Raw genomic sequence first — 23,906 nt, forward strand, 5'->3', positions numbered from 1 at the left:
AATATATATATATATATATATATATATGTGTATATGTGTGTGTGTGTATGTGTATGTATATATATATATATATATATATATATATATATATATATATATATATATATATATATATAAAATGTATATATATATACATATATATATATATATATATATATATATATATATATATATATATATATATATATTTACATATAATGTGTGTGTAAAATCTTTCTTTCCTTTTCTCCTCTTTGTGAGTGAGTGTGTCTCTGTCTTTCTGTGCGCACTATGCTTTATTTTATCTGGCATGGCTGATAAATCTTCCAAGGGCGCCTCTGGCTTCAAGAGGTGCCAAAAATGAGAGGAAGATGCCCAGTTCAGATGGGCATGTCTGTTGCATTTATTGTGTAGGTGCTGTCTACCTGCAAACAGGATTGTGCCATCTGTCATGGTTTCTCTGCCAGGACTTTGAGCAGAGAAACAAGTTGATTTTGAAACGTCTGTTGAAAGGACACTTTGAAGAGGCCATATTGGGTCTGAAAACCGAAGCCAGCTCGTCATGCTCCTCTTATAAACATAAGAAGCGTTTTCATTCGATACCGAGAAGTTCCTTGGAACTGCCTGCCAAATAGTCTAAAAAAGCCTATGGTGTCGACAGTTTCCATGGCACCAGTAGGCAATAGTGATTTGGCACTAGCCATTACCTCTGAACAGACACCTGCAGCTTTGGTACCAGAGGCTTTGTCAGTACAGAAGCAGACTACTTTGAGGACTTTACTAAGAACTATGTAGTTCCCCTTAGGTCGATCCATTTGTGGACCAACCAAGTAGCCCATTCGTGGAGCCCACACCGCCTAGGTCTCCTTTGGCATCGTCCATTTGATCCACTAAGAGTCTTTGGAGTCTGACGTCATGAGGCTAATGGACCAGCTCCTGATGGCAAGGGGGATTACCTCCATCTTCGATCCCCAGCCAGCTCAACTGTGGTACCTGTCCTTCAACACCATCTCACATTCCTCCTGCAACTCCAGTCGAGTCTTTGCCGCCCCTAGTACCGACCTGCCCGGCTCCAGCTGTCTTAGTTCCGGTTAGAGTCTCTTCTCTGGAACTGAGAATTGCCTTGAGTTCCTTCAGTTTGTCAGAACCAGAAACGACCTGGCGTTGAAGCTTTGTCACTGGTTCCTAGAGGCAGGGTTCAACTTCCATTTTTTGGAGCCTTTCATGCCCCTTGATGCCTTGGCATTCATTGGTTCAACCAAGGCTTCCGGTTTGGCAGCGGCTTCCTCAGTGTGGGGTGGGACCATGGTTCCAAAGGAGTTTATTTTGTTTCCAGGATCCCATCCTGTACTGGGAGGCCAGCCTTTGGAATAATGGAGAAGGCCTTGTTCGTTGTGGACTCCCAGTCCTTGCTGTCCCTGTTGGGCCAAACATCTGTATCCCCTCAACCAGAGCTTTCTCCAGCCTAAACCCTGAGACAGGGGGCACAAAAACCTCAGGAGAGATGCACCTTGGTGGTTTTCTCTTCGGCTACTTCCCTAGGTTCATAGGTTGGTACTGGGCTGTCTGCCCAAAGGCGTATATTAGCCCAGCCACATTGTGTGGTATTCACCGCCCCTTTAGTAGTTCCCTAGACCCTTGTACTAGCAGCTAGTACCCTTGGCCCCTATCTAGTAGTGCTGTTGGTGTGATCCCCAATGTGAACTTTCTGTTACCCATCCACTCATCAAGGTTCCTCTTGAAGAGTGATAGTGAGGGGCTCTGTCTTATGTAGATCAGGACCCTGTTCCATAGTAAGGAAAGTCACTGCGAAGGGAATCTATCCCTCCAGCATGTTCTATTCATTGTTGTGTTGAGGTTTATATCCCTAGAGCGTGTAGCTTGAGTAGATTTGGTTTTGCTAAGATGGAGCATGTTCATCAATTCTGGGTTGGACATGGCTCTGTACGTTAGACAGAGATTGCCTCTGAGAAGGCGGTATGCAACAGAGAACAGTCTTAGCTTTTTCAGTCGTGCTGCATAGGGCAACTGTTTGAGGCCAGTAATCCTCTTGGTTAGGTACCTTTGTGGTCTCTCCAGCTGCTGGAGATGTCTAGCCAGGTACATTCCAATTGGTGCATTGTGCTCAATAATGGGTCTGATGAGGGAAGAGTGGAAGGGGCACCATTACATCCTTAGATCTTGATGCGAACCCTTTCATAATCAGATGGGTCACATAGAAGGATTTTCTAACCACTTTGGCAACATGGTTATCAAAGGAAAGCTGACTATCTACTTGGATCCCTAGATCCCTTATTTCTTCTTCAGATTTCAGGGGATTACCTCCTATGTTGTAGTTTGCGGGTACACTGTTTTTTCCAAAAGGGGATTACTACGCATTTTTTTGCATTTAGCTTGAGACCATGGCTTTGACACCATGCATCAGTCTCATTTAGGCCCTTCTGGAAGATCTCCATGTCAACCGGTGACTCTGTTATAGCACCCAGTTTGCAGTCGTCTGCAAACTTAGTCAGCCACAGCCCTTCCGTGCTTGCCTGTACTTCTGAGATGTATATGCCAAACAGGAGGGGCCCCAAGACAGAGCCCTGAGGCACACCACTCGTTACTGGTCTGGGTTCGGACATAGATCCCGCTACTCTTACTTTAACATTCCCACGAGGAAAAAGTGCAAGAGGAAGCACTTAGACTCCCCGGAGTAGTCCTTCACTGAGGTTACAGATTTCTATGAGGGGGGAAGGTTACCCCTAGGTCACCCCCCTGATGATGATTCCTTCGGGGACATCCTGGCATTCCTAAAACAGAGGTGTGGCTGGACTTCCCTCCAGCCTTCCTCAGAGGAATCTGTATACCTGGAGGCTTATTATGCCCAGCCCACTACTTCTTGGATCTCTCCGCCCACTGATGAGCTTATTAAACTGATCACTCAGTGAGTCTGGAAAATTCCTGACTCCATCGAGCCAATCCCCAAGAGGCCTGACTGGATCCTTTCTGTCCCTGAGGATGAGCAGCATTGGGCTAAGGGTATCCCTGTGTACCCCATGGTGATAGCAGCAGCCACAAAAAAGGAACTTGCTGAGGAAAGTTTGACTATCCATCCTGCTAACAAGGAGTCTAGGACTATGGATAAGTTTGGGAAGCGTGTTTGCGTTTCATCGACTTTTGCTCTCAGGTCTTTGAACTACATGACACACTTAACCAGGTTGCAGAGAGAGCTGATTAAAGAGCTCTCAGATACTCTTACAGGAGCAGTAGCTGAAGGGTTTAGAGCCAAATTTACCTCACAGCTTGCCAGCCTCAAATCAATTTCCAACTCATCCATGAGGCTAATTGCCTACACAGCCAGAGGCGTGACACAAGCAGCAGTTCAGATGTAGCCATTAGACACACCTGGATGCGCTTGTGTGACTTTGCGGAGCCATTTAACTCTTCGTTCATCAAAGCTCCGTTTGCTGAATCATCCCTGTTTGGACCCAAGGTAAATGACACACTGGCCAGATGTGAGAAAGATAGGAAGACTCTTTCTGCCTTAGGCGTGTGCTTCTCCACTCCTCAACAGCCCTACTCTAGGAACCAGAGAAGTGGGAGGCTATGGTTCAAAAAGTCCCAAGGGCCTTTCCAAGACTCACATGGCAAAGACTTCTCCCGGGGCAGAGGGGGAGGTAACAAAGGAAGACTCCATTCTAGAGGCAGAGGTGGCCTGCAGATCCAGGGGTCCAGGGATTCTTTCTCTGGTAACTCCTATCAGCGCTCCTAAACAGAAGCCCGATTGCCTTCCTCTGGATGCAGTCGGGGGGGGGGGTGTGATTATTCCTGCACCAATCTGCCTGGAAACAGATAACATTGGACATATAGGTGCAGGGGATCATTTCCACAGGCTACTTCATTCCCCTTTCATCGAATCCAAAAACACAAAAAAGGTTCCCGGACATTCCACCCAGTCACAGGGAAGCAGCAGTCAAAGAAATTCAAAAACTGTGTGAAAAAAGAGTCGTCCAAGAAGTCCCACCAGACAAGAGAAGATCCAGGTTCCACTCAAGATTCTTTTTAGTGCCCAAAAAACAGGGGATTGGAGACCCATTTTGTATCTCAGCCAGTTCAACAAGGCAGTTCAGCCTTCCTTTCTTGGAAAAAGGCAATGGGGTGTACTGTATAGACTCTTAGTGGACCAAATATTTCTTTGTGAGGTGTTACATTTTGTCTGCTGCGATATTAAGCAAACTCGATCTGAAGTAATTCACAGAGGGGCATTATGGGTAGAGCCTAACTCGAGAGTTTGGAAGGCACGAGCTGAAGTAAACAACCAAGTCTGTGCCGAGGCAGTCAAGGATTAGTGAAGATCGACAACACAGATAGGCTACCCTTTCTTTAAAGCAGTTGCATTGGAATTCATTCTTTTTTATAAATCATTTTTCTTCTGCATTGCCTGCCCAACATCATCAGTCCCACCTTGGGGAGGCATCATACAAGCAACCATCAGAGGTTTTATGGTTAGTTCCCTAACATACCCCCCAGGTGTTTGACATCACTGCTATATTGTTTCAAGTGCTGCTCTATGCATTTACCTACCATGTGCATACTCCCGTGCACACATTTATTAGGGCTGTAGTCGCTGACTTGGATTGCAAGCCCCCCCCCCCATTCTATGACCATTGTTGTCATGCAAGCCTCTGTTAACCTGAAAGTAACCTGACCAGCCAGGACCACCATTTCCTTTCCTCCCAAGTCACGTGATCAGATGTAAATTGCTTATCACTAGTCCTATTAAGTACGATACATATTTTATGAATGTTGTGTATGTTATTTTGAAAACTACATTCCTATCTGTTCTCTAGTGTATACCTGCCTTTCTGGTTTTCTTATGCAAGTATTGTTATTGTTCATGTGATTTGACAGGTAAAATATTAACATGCAGTTTAGAAAAACTGCATTTTATTTACTTACTGAACTGCAGTTTCTTGGAGTGAATGTTCTTACTGCATATTGTTTTTCCCCTTTTAATTATTTTTTTCCCCTTTACAGCTTCATAGGTTTGCCTGTCCTGTTGTTCATGGATGTATCCTTTTCAGATTACAAACTGATTCTTGAAGTTACAAAAATGATGGATGCTGGTTCAGTAACATTGCTGCATTTGGTTGTGCACTGCATAGTTTTGTTAAATTTCACATTGTACTTGCTTCATCTCTGTAGTTATTCAGGAAATAATTATATTTTTTTTTACTTCTACTCTTATTACCCTTGCTTTAAGTTGTCAAGTCATTATTTGTCAATGTTGACTAATACCTTGCTCTAAACTTGGATTGTAGCAGTGGTACTAAAGATGTGTGGCCTGTAGAATGAGGAAGTGTAAGTTAGTGGCTAATAGTACTTGTCCACTGTGTTTGCTTAGGAAGGTTGAGAGTGCATTATGCAAATGTTTTCCAGAATCTTTGTAGGAATACATTATTTACAGGTTGTAGTGCAACAAACGGTTATGTTCTGACTTTCAGATTATACATTTAACATTGCCAAACTGGTGTATCTTTACCAGATATAACAGGCTCATTACTTAGCTGTTTTTTAAATGTTCTATTAAGTTAATAGCATAGCTGTCTTATAAAAATAAAGCTACCTTATCAATATCTGGAAACATTTCTATACCTTACCCATCTACAAGGGAAGGAACTCCCTGGAACTGCTAACTTCAGGCCTATTGCAGTTCTGTCCCCCTTTCCAAAATTGTTGAGAAATGTGTAGATAAACAAATCCTTCACTACCTCTTACAAGAGAACCTACTTGCCCCCACACAACATGGCATTCGCCCTAAACATAGCACCTCCACTGCCCTCATTTCCTTCGTAAACACCATATCCCAAGCAAGAGACCATAACAAACTTGTCCCGTGTCTATTTCTTGATCTCTCAAAGGCGTTTGACACCATTTGCTACCCCCTCCTCCTGCACAAACTCTCAGAACTAAACATACCCATGTCCACTATCTCCTGGTTCGCTAGTTACCTTAATGACTGACTTCAGTCTGTTAAATGGCTCTCTGCAACTTCTCCTGCTCTACCTGTCAGGATGGTGTACCTCAAGAATCAGTCCTTGGCCTATTACTTTTTAACATCTTTACCAACCTATAATATACATCTTGCCCACAGTCATCACTTGTGCAAATACACAGATGACTCCACAGTTATCACCATAGCTGATTCCCTCTCCAACCTAAGTACAGTGACACAAAAATCCTTCTTATCCATCGAAAATTGGTTCACTAAGAACCAGCTAATTCTAAATCCAAAAAAGACTAAACTCCAACTTTTCATCCTCAAAACTATGAACCATCTTAAGTCCTCCTTCTCAGTCTCATCCGTCAATAACACTCATATCTCTGTCAAATCACACAACAACCTTCTAAGAGTCATCATTGATGACCATCTCAAATTTAATCTGCACGTTCTCAACAATATTGAGGAAAACCCACCAAAAACTTGGACTCCTTTACAGGAACAAAAACATTTTGTCCAATAAATGTAAAATTTCCCTATCCCATGCCTACTTCCTCTCCAGCCTATTATATGGCTCACAAATCCTTACTAACCTTCAAACCACTCTCCTAACAAAACTTGAATCCACCTACAATAAAGCTGCAAGATTTCACAACTGATCATTCCTACCACTTGCACCACTGCCTTGCTCTTAAAAGATGAAACTGGCTAGAATTTCCCTACCAGCTGCTTCTCTCTCATCTTCAAATGATATATTCTGTTTTGTATGTGCCCTCTGTCTGTCCCAACATTGCCACAGTTGTCTCCCTCTACTCCCCACCAAGGTCCCTACAAAGCTCTGAATAAAACCTTCTTCAAATCTACAAGTTTAAAACAAAATTAGGACAAAATCTTTACAGTTACTCCCCAGCCCGATCCTGGACTAAATTTCCTTTGGATGTTAGAAATACCAATCACCCACTTTAAATTCAAAGTTTCTACTAAAAAGTATCTAAACAAGACCTGGATCTGTCACTGTAACTATACTCCATGACTGATCACCCCATACTCATCACCTCCCTCTCACCTAACTCTTTCTATCTTCTATCACTAATATTCTGCGATAAAAAAGTTAACTCTTAATGCACAGTGATTGTGCTGCACATCTTATTGAAGTAGCTTGAGACTTATTCTCTAAAGTGATTATACAGCTTGTTTCTGTTGATGTTAAAATGTATGTACTCTCTGAGGTTGCTAATCTTGTACTTCATATTATGTTATTTCAAATATAATTTTGATGCATTTGGTTTTGTTTTTGTACATGTTTTCTGTAATTGTAGAGCTTTTCTCCCTGGGCCTCTGCTGAAAAAGGGCTTCAGCACAGTCTGACTAACCCGGTCAACAAATGACAGATAAAATAAAATTAAATAAAATAAATAAATAAATATGATCAAAGAACTAAAGCAGAAAATGTAAATGCTCTGTTGTGAAGGTAGTGTCATTGATTGCAGTTGCAGGACTGTGGGATCTGCCTCAGTGCACGTCATATCTGAAACCAGGTACTATATGTGATGACCTTCTGCAGGATTGTGTAGGTGCAAGTCTGAAAGCAAAAAGCACCCCCACTCCAACATGTGTGAAGATGGTCCAGTGCTGTGCAGTGGTGGAGTGAACATGGACCTGCTGTACACAGTCTTATGATAAGACCATTCCACGGGAGGCTGTTGTATGTGCAGCAGTGTGTATATGCTGTCATATTCATTGTCTTTACAAATGCAGGTGTCCTCAAGCAGCAGATAGGCTTTATGATGTCATGTTTCCTTTAATGCTGTTTAATTATACTTTTTTAGCGTTGTACAGATGGAAGACCACACTTGTGCAAGTGACAAACACCTTGTTATAAATAGTACTGCCTGTATGTTTATAATGTTCTTTTCCTTTTTTGTGTAGATACTAACATTGTCTTACAGTTAGACCAACCTTTACATGTTATGAACAAATTGTGTTAAATTTGCTCCAGTATATGTTATATTTCTGACATTGTTAGAAATATATATGTTAGCTTTCTAACATGTGCACCATTCCTGAATATCCTAAATAGCCTTCACCCCCTAGAAAGAAGAGACAAAAACAAATAATACAGTTTGGCTATCCAAAAAGAGTAGAATGCTAATACAGGATAGAGAAAAAAGCATGGAAAAATGGCAAAAATGTAAAACACCACAATATCTTGACATGTTCAGAATGCTTTGCAATTGTACTAAAATATGAAGAATAAATGTATACTGTAATAACTTTCAGAATAATAGTAAACACAGGTAAAAAAATAAAGAAATAACTCATTAAACAGTCATTAAAGAAATCTTGCATCCTGGCTAAAAGTCCAACCCTAACCCCTCTCACAATGACTTGCCACTTAAAAACATTATACACTTCATCTCTTATTTCATAGATTGTTTAGCATCTCTAACTAAGGATTCCCCAATATCTAATCCTAACCCTGCCCAGCAGCCATGTGTCACCACATCCACTTTCACCTTCAAACTTGCGCCCACATCCTATGCAAAACTACTCTGACAAACTCAAACCATACTCTGCTTCAGCTGATGACCTTCCGAGTGAGTACCTTAAAACAGCAGCCAATATTATTTCTTATCCTGTCTGAATCCTTATAAATAGGTCAATCTGGGAATCCCCCCGTTCCCCGTCTCTGGAAAAAGTCACACTTTATCCCTCTGCACAAAGGTGGAACTTAATTTTATATCTGCTAGACTAATTCTGATATTATTCATTTTGTAATAGCAGTATTTTGGTATTTATTGTGAATGCAGGTTGTTTGACATTTAATGGTCGTTTTTTAGAAGTAGGTTGCTTTAAAAGTTAGGTGAACTTTCTAATTATGCAGCTGTGATTAATTGTGATTGTTTATTTTTTAATTGTGTAACCTATATATGTGGTACTTTGTAATGCTGGGTTGTCTGAAGAAGTGCACTGAAGTGTAGTGCATGAAAGCGCTAACAACATTAAATGTTATTCTTTGTGGATTGGTCTGCGTTTTGCCCTTTTTTTCTTTGTTTTTTTCAGTTTGTGTTTCAAAGGAGGAAATTCAACAGACATTACTAACTTTAGACCTATAGCAGTTTTATCCCCCTCTCCAAAATACTTGAAAATTTATTGAAAAACAAAACTGTATGCTGCAGGAAGAACACCTGTCCCCAACATAACATGGCTTCCATCCTTGTAGTACTAACACTGCACATCTAACCTATATAGTTACTGACAATAAAGTAAAGATAACTGCAAGCTAGTCTCCTTATTTCTATACTTGCATAAACCTTTCATCACAGTAAACTTCTACTTCAAATGTGTCCTCATTGTTTCTCTCAGCCCACCATTCTGTGGTTCGAAAGCTACCTTTCCAATAGGTATCTGTCATTAAAATGGCAATCCACCCTATCTTCATACGTCCCAGTCACCACCGGTGTACCACAAAGCTTTATCCTTGGTCCCTTCTTCTTCTTCAATATTCTCACAACACTCTCCACACAACAGGGCCTCCCTGATACAGTAAGTAGGTAACTCCACACTTATTTGCACATCTGACAACATAGCACACTTCAAAAAAAATATTCAGGAAGCTTTAACAGCCACTAAAGATGGCTTTGTAACTTGCAACTTATTATCAACCCTAAAAAAAACAAACAAAAAAAATATTACTTTTGTTCCCCAAATCCCTGTCTCGTGAAAAAAAACAAAATTTAAAGTCCTCTTTCTTAATAATGCAACCAATAAAGTTATTTGTAATAGCAAATTATTTGAGGTGATAATCTTGAATTCAACATGCATATAGAAAATTGCAAAAGAAAAAGTCATCAAAAACTAGAAATGGTTTATAGTGCCAAAAACTCTCTCACCAATGCAACTAAAACTACACTTGCCACTATTTATCTCCTCCCCACACTTCTTTATGGTGCTCCCATCCTTACTAACCTTCAGGCATCACAAAATCATAACAAATTTGCAGCAAATACCCTTTCAGAAGCCACCACTGTATAGCACTAAAGAGCCTAAATTGGTTAGAATTAACCCATTAACTCACATATGCACAGCTTCTTACCACCTGTAAAATTACCTAACATCCATCTACTTGTCCAGCAGTAAATAACATTCTATACAACTGTGTTTCCAGTTCGTCATTACAATCTGGTGACCAAAACCTCCTGCTGTCCACAAATCTGTCATGTATGCTGGGCATAGTCTATACTCGTACCATGTTGCTAATTCTTTGAACTCCTTACCTGCATCCATCAGGTCAGTACTCTCCCTCCCATCCTTCAAAACTATTCTGAAAGAATTTCTAGCCAAAAGCTGACTGCGTTCTTGGCCAATAGCAGAATAAACTATATCCTTACATCCCCTTGCTTTCCCTTCTTCACTCCCTTTCTGTCAGTTTCTCTTCCTTGGCTTTCTCTGCAAGTATAGCATAAACCAGCTTTTCTCACATTTCATATTGCAAATCCTGTCTGTATTATACTAACTTAACTTTAATTTCTCTATAAACTGGCTAAAATTTCTCTAAGTATTAAATCATTGTCATATATTTTGTACCTGTTCTTAACCAATATTTTCTATTTTGTGTCTAATTTGATATAATTATTTAAACTCTAGAAGTCTTTTTTTGTATTATTTTTGAAGATTGTAGCGTTATTCTTAAATGTTTTAAAGTACTTTGGAGCTTTTCTCCCTAGGCTTCTGCTGAAAATGAACTCCTATCCAGTTGGTCTTTCCTGGTAGTCAGATGTCAGTAAATACATATTTGCAGCTTCCATTTTTTTTTCTTAATTGTTGCTTGTCTTTTCCTCACTCTTTAAAACTGCATAATGCATTATATGCATTGTTTCTGTTTTAGGGCCCATGTCTTAGCTAGAAAGGGTTCTTAGTCCAGCCTACCTGCATAGGTAACAAATAGCTAAATAAATTTCATAACCTTTGCTACAAACACAGTACTAGGTAGTAAGCTTGTGGTTTGTTTGTTTGTGCTGTTCTGCATCTAGTCGTCACTTTGTACAGAAAGTAGCGTAGTGCCTTGGAGGAAGGTCAAAAGCCTGTGCGGAATTGTATTTGGTACACCAGCATTTTATTTAGTATGCTCAGTCAGTACCACTGTACTGCTTTCCTACTTGCCTGATTAGCTACTTGGTTACATCTTTATTTATTTATTTGAATTAGTATGCCATGGTAATGCACTGATGTACAGAACTGATTGTAGACCTTGCCAATGAGTAACACTGATTTACACTATGACAAATAATCAGTGTTAACAGTTTTTAAAAAGTTATATAAACATTCTTACAAAGTGAGTAAGTATCTCAAAATAATAAACTTTGTCCATAATTACAAAAAATTTAAATATATTACAACTTGTCAGACTGGTATTGTGGAGCATGAGCAGGAAAACTGTTCTTATATAATGCCTGTTCATTAAGTAGTGAGTCAGTTATTTAGATGGAAGTCTTCTCAGAAGGAGTACGATGGCGTTGTGAATATTGTAATGAGCGACCCAGTTCTTGTTGTGACACTTAAATTGGGCTGTGCATTAGTTATGTTCTACTAAAATTTGGCTTTACATGTCAACGCAACTTAACATATTCAAGCACAACTTGAATCTATGGATGAGAAACTGAAAATTTAGCCCAGAACTGCCCCCCGTACTACTGACAGATAGGGGCAGCCCTAAATGTTTTATCCCATGCATGGGCCCCCTCAAATTATCTATGGTATGGTCCCAGTTATTCTCATTATGGGTAATATATAATTATCCACCATGGGATGGGTACGGCCAATGTAACACCAAATGGGATAGGTTAATTCAAGCACCAAAAGGGAAATTGCCTAGGCTTAAAATGGCCCGCAAGGGCAACTAACCTAGTACTTAACCATGAACCTATGTGGTGCGAGTCAAAAAAAGATCATGAGCAGAATACAGGCAGATATGACAATATGCAGTGTGCCACACTTGTGCATGTCAGTGAGGAAGAAACCTAGGTAGTATTTAATTTATTATTTATTTTTTTTTTTTTTGAAGAGGAAAAAGACAAAATAGCAACAGTCAGAGAGACGTTCATAAATTATTTTTGGCCTAGAAAGAATGTGTCATCTGTTCAGCATTTATTCTTTACAAAAGGACAGGGTCCTACTGAGACTTTAGATGCTTATGTTATTGAACTGAAGACCAGAGCCAGCAGCTATGAATCTGGCAAGTTACATGATTAATTTAGTTTGATACAGAATTCTTTTCTGAGAAGTTATCAGTCAGAAGACAGACTGTTAAGAGGAAGAGACCTGACCTTTCCAACAGCTGTAGACCTAAAAAGTATTAACTGAGAAAGTGAATGTGTGTAAGACAAAACAGATAAAAAGCGAGATATGAAAAATAAAGTGACAGTGTTGCATCTGCAATGAAAACAAAAGAATGCAGTGCAAAATGGAGTGTAACAGTAATGGTGAAAAAGAAGGGAAGGCAGTGTTGAGGTCCAGAGAATTTACTTTGCAGTTGAAATCCAAGCCTTGTGTGGTAGGTGTGGTTATAAACATTAGAGGTAACTTTGTCCTGCTTTTACTCTGTTTTGAATAATCTGTGTTAGTAGGAACCATTTTTCATAAAGTAATAAAAGACAAGACGTCATTATTTTGGACAGAGATATGACCATGAACTGCTTGCTGGCGCTATTAAAGTTGAAAGAGTTGATTCTTTGAAGTCTCAAGAGGCGTGAGAGGCAGTTAAAATGCAGGTCAGTTCATTGACAAGCAATGCTAAGACCTAATAGATTAAATACTGAGCTTTTAAGTAGGCATAGATGTTATGTGATCCTATCTCGCCTACATTCTGTACTGATGGGTTCGGAGCCGATCCTCAGCTCCGACTCGGCACGCTATACTATAGAGCGAAGTCTCTTATTGGCTGAGCTATTCTACATCCCAGGATGCACCACCACAGCTTCCCCAGATCTCGTTTGCCGCTTTACAGCAAAAGACGTGGTCTCGGACTTGGCTGAGCTAAGTGTCTATTTTCTTCACAAATTTCTGTCAGAAATTTTTGATTAACATACCCAAAAGCTGTTTTAACAGCTATCGTTGTTGTGTGACTGGTTTTGAACAAAGTTTTGTGGTAAATTGATCTTTTATTTGAGGGAAAGGTTCCCGTTTTAGTTAGAGGGGCCTTGCCCTCGCGCGTGAGATATATATATTTTTTGTTAGTGAGTATTGTTGAGTGTTATAGTTGGACAAGTAATCCCATTTTCTATTAGAGGGATCTTGTCCTTGTTTGTTCTTCTTTGACAGTTTAGAAAGTTTTCCCTTTTTGGTGTACTGCTTAGAACTGAATATGTCGAAAGAGCACAGACCTTTTGGGTTCAAGAAGTGCTCTAAATGCAGCTACAAAATGTCCATAACAGACGATCACTCTCTATGCGTGTATTGTTTAGGCCCTATACGCCTTCAGGAGTCATGCAGCGTTTGTCACGCTTTTTCCTCCCGGGTCCTCCAAGAGAGGAAAAACAAATTGATATTAAAAGGGCTTATTAAACCTACTTTTGAGGAGGCTTTATCTTCTTCCTCTTCTCCATCGAAGAAAAAGAAATCGTCTGCTCCGACCAGCCCGTCGAAACCGGCCACAAAGAAATCTCGGCAGGCTTCTCTATCGGCTCCACGGACTTCGGAGCCGAGGGTGGAACGGTCTGCCTCGATGCCTCCAGCCTCGACTCCTCTGGCTTCGGAGCCGACGGCTGGGGCTTAGAGAGGCGAGTCACCTTCATCGGCTCCACTGACTTCGGAGCCGATGAGAGTTGCCCGCTCAGACTCTTCCCCGGCCAAGTCCACTTCGCCCGAGGAAATTACTATGGTTGTGGAGTCTCCCTCGGCACCAATATTCATTGAGACGATTCGGAGCCGGTCCCCCAGTCCTTCGGAACTGGTGGAGAAGTCGACTCGAACTCGTTCGATCTCTTCTCGGTCTTCGAGAATGTCGGATTCGGACATAGACAGGGTACTTCAAAGGCTGTTTCAGTCTCCAGTCTTCCAAAAGTTGGTCTCGGCTCCAGCCCAGTCGGCTCCGGAGCCGGTTGCCCACCCTGTTGTCTTGGTTCCTCCTCCAACAGCCTCGGCACCGTTGGAGTCTGTGCTGGTGGAGCCGGTGGAGGTTTTCGGGTCGGCTCCGACCCTTACTCCAACCCGCCCGGGTCGGAGTTCGGTACACGGACCTCCTCGGTCGGCCCCGGGGGTGACGCATCGGGACCGATGTTTTCGGTTCCGAGCCTCCCTCTCGGTGCGTCGGCTGCGGGAGTGCCGTCTACTGTTGTGGCCTTGGGGGTCGGACCTTCCCAGGACTCTGGGGGTCCCGCCTTCAGGGCCATGATGAGTGCTTTGGCCAAATCTTCTTTGGCCACCTCCACCGTCTCACCGGCACCTTCCCTTGGCACGGAGACTGGTTCCTTTGTAGTCCCCCTGTCTCAAGACAGCGGAGCCCTGGGGCCTGAGATCACCCCCATTGGGGGTTCCCCCCTTCCTGGAGGTCCTTCCGAGGCTTCTTTGGAGGAACCTCCCAGGAAGAGATAGTGCAAGAGGAAGCACGTCGACTCCCCGGACGAGTCTCTCACCTCGGACACCGACCTCGATGATGCGGAGGGGTCCCCCAAGTCGTCCTCAGATGATGTCTCCTTTGCGGACATCTTAGAAATCCTGAAGCAACGAGGCGACTGGCAGTCCAAACCCCCTTCTACTGAGGAGTCGGTATTCCTCAAGGCCTTCGGGGCTCAGCCCTCCGCCTCCTGGGTGTCTCCGCCCTTTGATGAGCTTCTAGATTTGATCTCTCGAAGGGCGTGGGAGCACCCGGATTCTGTGGAACCGGTGCCAGCTTGCCCCAATAAATTTCTTTCAGCCCCCCCCCCCCTGAAAAGGAATTCCTCTCTAAAGGTGTGGCTGTAAATGCCCTGGTGGTGGCATCTGCTACCCAACAAGATGTGGCAGAGGCGTCTACGTCCGTCCATCCTCCTAATAAAGAGTCTAGGAGCATGGATCAGTACGGGAAGTGCACCCTTACTTCAGCAGCCTTTACTTTAAGGTCTCTGAATTATCTGACGCACTTCACCAGACTTCAGAGGGATCTGGTCAAGGAACTTTCAGATACCCTCTCTGGTAACCTACCTGAGCAGTTGGCCCAGACGGTTAGCTCTCAGCTGGCTACCTTATCATCATTACCGAACTCGTCCATGAGGCTCATTTCGTATGCAGCCGAGGGGGCGAGTAGAGCGGCGGGAACAGGTGTTGCTCTACGGAGACAAGCCTGGCTCTGCCTGTGTCACTTTGCAGAGGCCTTCAAGTCTTCCTTTGCCGACGCTCCCATTGATGGGTCCTCTTTGTTTGGACCCAAGGTAAAGGACACCTTGACCCGCTGTGAACAAGAGGGTAAGACTTTGACTGCCGTAGGGGCACGCTTTTCCACTCCCTTCCGGCCTTATCCCAAGGCTAGAAGAGGGGGGAAAATGTGGTTCCGTAAATCTCAAAAGACTTACCCCTCACAGCAGGATGATTCCCCTTCTAGAGGCAGAGGAGGGGGAAATTTTTCAGGAAAACGCCGTCCCAGAGGCGGCAGAGGCCCCCGCAACACTGGAGGAGACCGCGAGTCCTTTCGTGGCTCCTCAACCTTCCAGCATCCCTGAAGGATTGCCCGACTGCGCCGCTCCAGAGCCAGTCGGGGGTCGTTTTTCAAGGCACCTAAAGGCCTGGGAGAATATCACTCAGGACCGATGGGTGCTCCAAATCATTGCTGGAGGTTACACCATCCCTTTTTCTCAGCCCCCCCCCCACCATCCCGAAAAATCCCGGACCCACCACCCAGTCAACGGGATCTCGCAGCCATCGAAATCTCAAAGCTGCTTCAAAAAGGAGTCATCCAACCGGTCCCCGAAGACCAGACCGGATTAGGGACTTACTCAAGATTCTTTTTGGTGCCAAAAAAGACAGGGGACGTGAGGCTCATTTTGGATCTCAGCAAACTCAACCGTTCTGTCAAGAAGTCCAAGTTCCGGATGGTCACCTTACAATCCATTCTCCCGCTGCTGGAGGAAGGTGTTTGGATGTGCTCCATAGATCTCAAGGACGCCTATTATCACATCCTGATAGATCAGGCGTCCAGGAGACACTTGCGCTTCAGCCTGGGAGACTGTCATTTCCAGTTCCGTGCACTGCCCTTTGGTCTCACCACAGCCCCCAGGGTGTTCACCAAATGTTTGGCGGTGGTGACTGCTCACCTGAGAAGTCTAGGATTCCAGGTGTTTCCATACCTAGACGACTGGCTCCTAACTGCCACCTCCAGGCGTCTACTCTTACAGAACCTAGCAGCCACTATATCTCTAGGCAACTCCCTAGGAATCACCTTCAGTTGGGCAAAGTCTGTGTTGCTGCCATCTCAGCGCATACGGTTTATCGGAGTAGAGATAGATTCAAAGCAAATGCGGGTCTATATTCCTACAGAGAGGATAGAAATATTACAGTCTCAAGTTCGAGCATTGCTCCTCAAACGCCGAGCCCCAGCCAGGATGGTCCTACAACTGTTAGGTTCCATGTCGGCTACCGTTCTCCTAGTTCCCTTGGCAAGATTGCATATGAGGATTCTCCAGTGGCTCCTGTCAGTCCAGTGGTCTTATCAGGATCTCCCTCTCAGTCACCTCATTCTGATCACGGAGATGTGCAAACAGGACCTCCGTTGGTGGCTTCTTTCCTCCAACCTGGATCAGGGGCGACCCTTCGTTCCACCACCTCCAGTGGCCACATTGACTACGGACGCCTCCCAGACGGGGTGGGGGGGACATTACCTGGGCAGGTCAGTCCAAGGCAAGTGGCACTCCGACGAGAGTTTCCTCCACATCAACATACTGGAAATGAGGGCGGTGCTTCTATCGCTACAAGCACTACACAGTTACCTCCCCCAGGGCATGATTACCATTCAGTCCGACAACATGTCAGTAGTCTGGTACCTGAACAAGCAGGGAGGGACCAGGTCCTACCCCCTTTGCAGAGAGGCCATGAAAGTATGGGATTGGGCGATTGCAACCAAACGTTTTCAGGTAGCAACACACATTCCGGGGAGATCCAATGTGATAGCCGACAGACTGAGCAGAACTATTCTCTCCCCTCACGAGTGGTCTCTGAACGACATAGTGGCAACTCAGATTTTCAGAAGATGGGGAACTCCTTGTTGTGACCTCTTTGCAACTCCTCTCAGTACGAAATGCCAACAGTTCTTCTCTCTCACCGCAGTTCCGGGGGAGTTTCCCAAGGACGCCCTAGTCCAAGCTTGGCCCAACGGCCTGCTGTACGCCTTTCCACTGGTTCCCCTTCTTCCCAGGGTGATCCAGAAGGCGATTCACTTGCAGAGCAAGATGATTTTAGTTGCCCCATACTGGCCTCGTCAAGTCTGGTTGCCCTTTCTTCGGAAATATGCACTGGACGGTCCATGGTTCCTGGACCAGGTTCCAGACCTCTTGATCCACCAGTCGGGACAACTTCATCAGTCCCTTCACTCGTTGAGGTTAACATCTTGGCTCCTCCTCTTCCGACCATAGTCAGGAACCATGTTTTGGACTCGGAAGTCATACATATCTTGTCCTCGGCCCACAAGACTTCGACTAAAAAAATTTATAACAGCAAATGGAAGAGATTCATTGTTTGGGCCCAACTCCGGGGATTAGATCCCATTACTGCCCCGGTGTCAGAAGTTTTGAAGTTTTTAGCTTCTTTATTCAATCAAGGTTCTTCGGTCTCTACCATCAAGGTTCAATTGGCAGCTATTTCTAATTTTCATGAAAGTATAGACCCACCTTTGATGAGCAATAAGTTGTGTAAAGCCTTCATGAAAGGTGCTGTGCTGCTACGACCTCCAATTTCTCATCCCGCTCCACCGTGGGATCTTACTTTCGTATTAGGTGCTTTGACCTCTTCCCCCTTCAAACCGGCAGCAACTTGTGACTTGAAATTTCTTTCTTGGAAGACTGCTTTTTTGGTGGCAATTACATCAGCCAGAAGAGTTTCGGAACTTCAAGCCCTATGTGTCAAACCACCGTACTTGGTTTTTCACAAGGATAGAGTATCCCTCAGGCCTAGTCCATCCTTTGTTCCCAAGGTTTGTTCTAGTTTTTGTCTTCAACAGTCATTGGAACTTCCAGTTTTCTTCCCAAACTACTCAGACAGAGCGGAATACATCTTCCACTCATTGGATGTTCACAGGCAATTGCGTTTCTATTTAGATAGGACGCACCAAACACGGAAAACAGATCAGTTGTTTGTGTCCTTTTCGGACAATAAATTGGGCAAAGCCGTCACGAAGGTCACTATTGCCAAGTGGATCAGGGACTGTATCAGCCATACTTACTTCCTTTCTAATAAAGAGCTTACAACCACAGTGAAAGCTCATTCTACAAGGGCTATGGCTACTTCGACAGCCTTTCATTCTAAGCTTGCCATTAGTGACATTTGTGCTGCGGCTACCTGGTCCTCTCCTCACACATTTATTTCTCATTACAAATTGGACATGGCATCTCGGGGGCGAGCTTCCTTCGGTTCCACAGTTCTCAGGAGTGTTTTCCAGTGAGCCACCCAGGAATCAGGTGCTAGGGACGCTGTCCCATCAGTACAGAATGTAGGCGAGATAGGATCACATAACATCTTTTAGTTATGTACTTACCATAACTTTAGATGTTTGGGATCCATCTCGCCTACATTCCTAATAACCCACCCTCCTTCCCCCTGCCTTGGAGATCAGAAGAGACCGGACGGTTCAAGTTTAGCCGTTTCATCTTGAAACACCTGGCAATATTATATCAACAGTCTATGTGTGTGTGCATGTGTGCGGACAAACAAGATCTGGGGAAGCTGTGGTGGTGCATCCTGGGATGTAGAATAGCTCAGCCAATAAGAGACTTCGCTCTATAGTATAGCGTGCCGAGTCGGAGCCGAGGATCGGCTCCGAACCCATCAGTACAGAATGTAGGCGAGATGGATCCCAAACATCTAAAGTTATGGTAAGTACATAACTAAAAGTTCTAGACTGTACATTTTATTTATTTATTTATTTATTTTTACCTGAAGATGCTTTCAAAACATTAAGGTTCAGAGGCACCGAACAGAGAGCTGCTTCCTCATTGTTGGCATTTCAATGAACTAAGTAAAGCTTTGGATCAAACTCATAAAATCTTGTGTTAAATCATAAGACTTATTTGTAATTAGCATATTTTGTTTCAAGTTAAGAAGATATTTTGCTCATTGATAAGAGTTTCACAACCTGGCATTTGAAATGCTTACATGCTGTTGTATGTTGCACACAGCTGTACTTTCCTGTTTGTGGCTTAAAATATTTTGCTTTTCATACTGACATTATCTTCTATCTTTCAGGTACGTTTAATACCATTTCTGTGGAGGAAATGAGATTGCCAAATTGTTGGCAACAGCAGACAGAATTTCTCACTTTACTTAAGTTGTTGTGCATTTTTTTTTTTCAGACTTACAGTTTTTGTGGTCATGCTTAGGAGATATGCATGGTCAAAGGGGGGAGCCTTAACCAGGCAATGTTTTAACAACAATTAGGACTGTTCCATTAGTTGCAGAGTTTTGTTATGATTCTGAAGATTATGCATATGCTCTGGAATTTGATAAGAATAGTGAGGCTAAGGAAAGCTTGCCAAGCTAATTTCATGTAACTACTGGTGCAGATTATTCTACGTTTCTGAAGGAGAAATCAGATTTCTGTTTTGTAGATTGCATTATGGCTAGTCTTCTTCCTTTTCTAGGCAGTTGTTTTATGGCAAACCATATGGAATGTGCCTAGATAATTTTTGGGATAGAAGCAGACCACAGACAAATCAGAAGTTCAGTAGATTCCAGTCTTCAGATCACACCATTACCTGCGTCCTTCCCTGGTTTTCTAGTATAGGGACATCTGTTTTTATCTTGCAGATGCAGACTCTTACAGATGCTTCTTCCACTTACAGAGAAGGTTTCTTCATTTGGGGACAGTGTATCAGAATTCCATAAAATTGAAGAAGAATTTTCACTAACTTATGGTTGAAAGTGACATTACTTAGAAGTTACAGCACAGTTATTATCCATGACCCCACATTTCATTTTATTCCAGACGCTTCCACAAGTAGTTCAACTTTGGTGAGTTCACTTTTACTAAAAGTGTTGAACAAAATGTTGCAGGGACAGATGTCCTTCAAGGATGCATCTGCAGTCCTTACATATGGGTTGTCCTGCCTCAGGCAGCCCTTCGGTCGGCCGGATTCCAAAGTCTGGGCCCGGCGTCGGCTGATGTCGCCCTTTTCCCCGACATCAGAATGCCTGGGGTATAAAAGCATCAGCCGACGCCATCTTCCTCAGTCTTTCTTGCAGAGTGGTGCCCGAAGCAGAAGCGGTTCGCAAGTGCCGGTCGGCCAGCTCCTGTAACTTCAGCTACCGAAGACTTCAAAAGCTAAGTACCCCGTTGGGGACTCTTTCTTGCCTCAGCCGATGTCAGATCAAACGCTTAAAGTTAATAATTGCTTAACTTGTGGGAAACAAATACCTCATAAGGATTTCCATTCTTACTGCCTCCCATGCCTAGGCCCAGACCACAACGTCTCGGCCTGTACAGCCTGTGCCTCCTTCAACCGACGCACTCTTAGGCATCGGGCAGAGTTTGCAGAGGAATTTTTTGGGGCTAGTTACTGTTACAATATGCCGTCGGAGACTCCGACTTCTCACTTAACCAAAAAACGGAAGGACAAGGACCGACACACGCGGACCGTGGTTTCGGCTGAAACCACGCCTAGGCCTACCGCGAGTGTCTCGGTCTCGGCTGAAACCAAGTCCTTGGTACTTCCGACCGTCGAAACCGCACAACCGACAACTTCGGCCCCGGAGGCCTCTTCTGAGTCGGTTATTGCATTTCCTTCAGAAACCGGTGTCCCAGAAACATCCGACACCATTTCCCTAGACAAAACTACGCCAGCACGTGGAGCAGCCAGGCCTCCTGCATCCATGTCCATAAAGGCATTCACAAGGGCTAAAGCTGCTAAGCAGCCAAAATCTCTGCTTCCCAAGGCTATTCCTCAGGGATCCACTACAGGTTCACAGATTTTGTTTAGCTGAGGACCTTATTTCTTTAATTAGGGGCTCTCAGCCACATCCGGACAGGGGCTCTCATCCTCCTCTAGACAAAAGGCCCAGAGTTGAGCCCACTGATCCCCAGTCCTCTGATGAGGCCTCAGATGGCTCTGCTCTTTCTGATTACCAGGAGGAGGCCTTTACGGCCTACGAGGATTCTGATGCAGAGGCATCTATTCCCTCTGCCTCCCCTCCTGAAGAGCTGTCCTTTGGGGAGACCCTTCACTCCATGAGAGAGCATTTCAAATGGCAGGGCCAGGAATTCTCTGATTCCAGGAAGAGATTAAGGACTTTTTTGCATTTACCTCAGCATAGACCTTTGGCTATTCCTCCTGTTTTGAATGTCATTGATGATGTGTACTCTTGAGTCTAGCATTTCCCCTGACTCCCTTCCTCCGGCGCCTGTCAAACCCGATAGGTACTACAGGGTCCCGGACTCACATCATTTCCTTTACAAGGCCCACTCTGCTGACCCTGAAACTATTTCCCAGGGCCCTAAAGGGGTTGCATCTGCCACTATTAAAAATCCACTCCCCTCTGAAAGGGAGTCCAGGGCTTTAGAGAGATGGGGTAAAAAAGTGTATACTTATTCCACTCTTTCTATGAGGGCATTAAATTGTCAATTACATATGATACAGTACCAAGAGTATTTGTTAGATGAATTGCATAAGAAACTGTCTTCGCCTGAACCCCTAGATCGCAAGTCACTTCAGGATCTGGTACATAACTCCCAACAGGTTAGCAACCATTTCTTGCAGTGTGGTTATGATGCATTGGAAGCTTCATGTAGGTCAGCAATGACAAGTGCAGTCATTCGTAGACATGCTTGGCTGAAGGAACAAACTCTGCCAGATCATGTTAAAGCAAAGCTTCTGGATGCGCCACTGGAAAAGCAAAAGTTATTTGGCTCCACTGCTCAGGAGGTCTTAAAGAAATTTGAGGAAAAGGCTAAATCTGTACAAACAGTCAAAGATTTTCTCCAGGTCCAACCACCAAGATTCAGCAGAAATTGGCCCTCTAAGAATTGGTCCTTTTCAGACACAGAGAGATTTCAAAGAGACAAGAACAGGCGTGCCAGAGGTAGAGGGCAAGCTAGAGGCTCCTACAGAGGACGTCAATGGCAGCCTCCTAACCAGAGAGGTACTGCAGGACCTACAACTGCTGCACAAGGACAGACTCAATGACTTTACCTTGACCCCGCCAACCAGGGCTCAATTGGAAACACCTTTGGGCGGAAAGCTATCTTTAGTCTCAAAAAATTGGCACAGCATTACAAGGGACAAATGGACACTGCAAATAATAGACAAAGGATACAGGTTCCATTTTCATACATTACCAAAAAGAAAAGGCATGCCAAACCTGCCACCGAATCAAAGGGCAGAGGCTTTAAAACAAATTTCCAACCTATTGCAAATGAAAGCTATAGAAAAGGTTCCTCTCACAGAACAAGGCCAAGGATTTTATTCCAGACTATTCCTTGTCCCAAGAAAAGAAAAGCAATGGAGGCCTATTCTCGACTTGTCCGCACTGAATACTTATCTCATTGTGCCAAAATTCAAAATGCTGACCCTACAGCAGCTCCTTCCCATGCTGGGCAAGGGGTCTTGGCTGGTAACTCTAGACCTCAAGGAGGCATACCTGCATGTCCCTATCAGACAAAGTTGCAGAAGACACCTCAGATTTCTTGCAGGTTCAGAGCATTATCAATTCTCAGCATTGCCCTTTGGCTTATCTACTGCGCCCAGAGTATTCACGAAATGCCTGGCATCAGTAATTGCACACTGCAGACTTCAGGGGATACAAATATACCCATACCTGGACGACTGCCTTATACAAGCGGACAGCCAACAAACATTGGTAAAACACTTGAATTATGCCATCCGCCTACTTCAGGCTTTAGGATACACAGTCAACATTCGAAAATCAAGACTTGTTCCATCCCAAAGAATAATTTTTCTGGGTGCAAAACTAGATACAACCACCCAAATGGCTTTTCTCACAGAAGAAAAGCAAGAACAACTACCGGATTACTTCAGAAACCTGGCAAAGCAAACCCAACTGACTGCAAGGAAAATACTGCAGGCCCTGGGTTTCATGGCATCTTGCATTCTTCTGATTCCACAAGCAAGGCTGCATATGAGGAAACTACAATGGTACCTAAGGAGTCTATGGTCTCAACACAGTCACAGCCTAGAAGCTTTGATCCCTCTCATTCCATGCCTTCAAAAGGAATTTCTGTGGTGGGCTCAAGCAAGCCAGTCAAACATGGGTCTGCCTTTCAACAAACCAAATATCAGCCAAACCATTACCATGGGTGCCTCAGACCATGGATGGGGAGCGCACATGGAGGGCAGATGCATTCAAGGACAATGGACGCAAACAGAATTTCGCCTGCATATAAACCAAAAGGAAATGCTGGCAGTGATACATTCAATCGAGGCATTCAAGCACTTCCTACATCAAGGCCACCTGTTAATAAAGACAGACAATACCACAGTTATGTGGTACATAAACAAGCAAGGAGGTACCCATTCTTACTCTCTTTGCAGGCTGGCAATGAATCTTTGGGAACTTTCCCTAAAACTGAATATAGAGCTGCAATCCCAGTTTGTACCAGGAAAAGACAATGTACTGGCGGACAGCCTAAGCAGAAACATCATAGATCCACACGAATGGATGCTGCACCCAGACACCTTTCTACAAATAACACAATCATGGGGAAGGCCGGACATAGATCTTTTTGCCTCCCACCACAACCATCAACTGAAAA

General features: G+C 43.8%; 1 protein-coding gene across 1 annotated transcript in view; it reads left to right on the forward strand.

Moving 5' to 3' along the window:
• The window catches only part of SACM1L (SAC1 like phosphatidylinositide phosphatase), a 1,643,742-nt gene that overhangs the window by 359,965 nt on the left and 1,259,871 nt on the right, over nt 1–23,906 (forward strand). Inside the window, exon 6 of the mRNA XM_044065524.1 lies at nt 4,999–5,032. Within this exon, the coding sequence (XP_043921459.1) occupies nt 4,999–5,032 (34 nt within the window). The remainder of the gene's footprint in view (nt 1–4,998; nt 5,033–23,906) is intronic.

Source organism: Protopterus annectens, chromosome 3.part0 (genome assembly GCF_019279795.1).
Source record: "Protopterus annectens isolate FY-2018-M chromosome 3.part0, PAN1.0, whole genome shotgun sequence".
Lineage (NCBI taxonomy): Eukaryota > Metazoa > Chordata > Ceratodontiformes > Protopteridae > Protopterus > Protopterus annectens.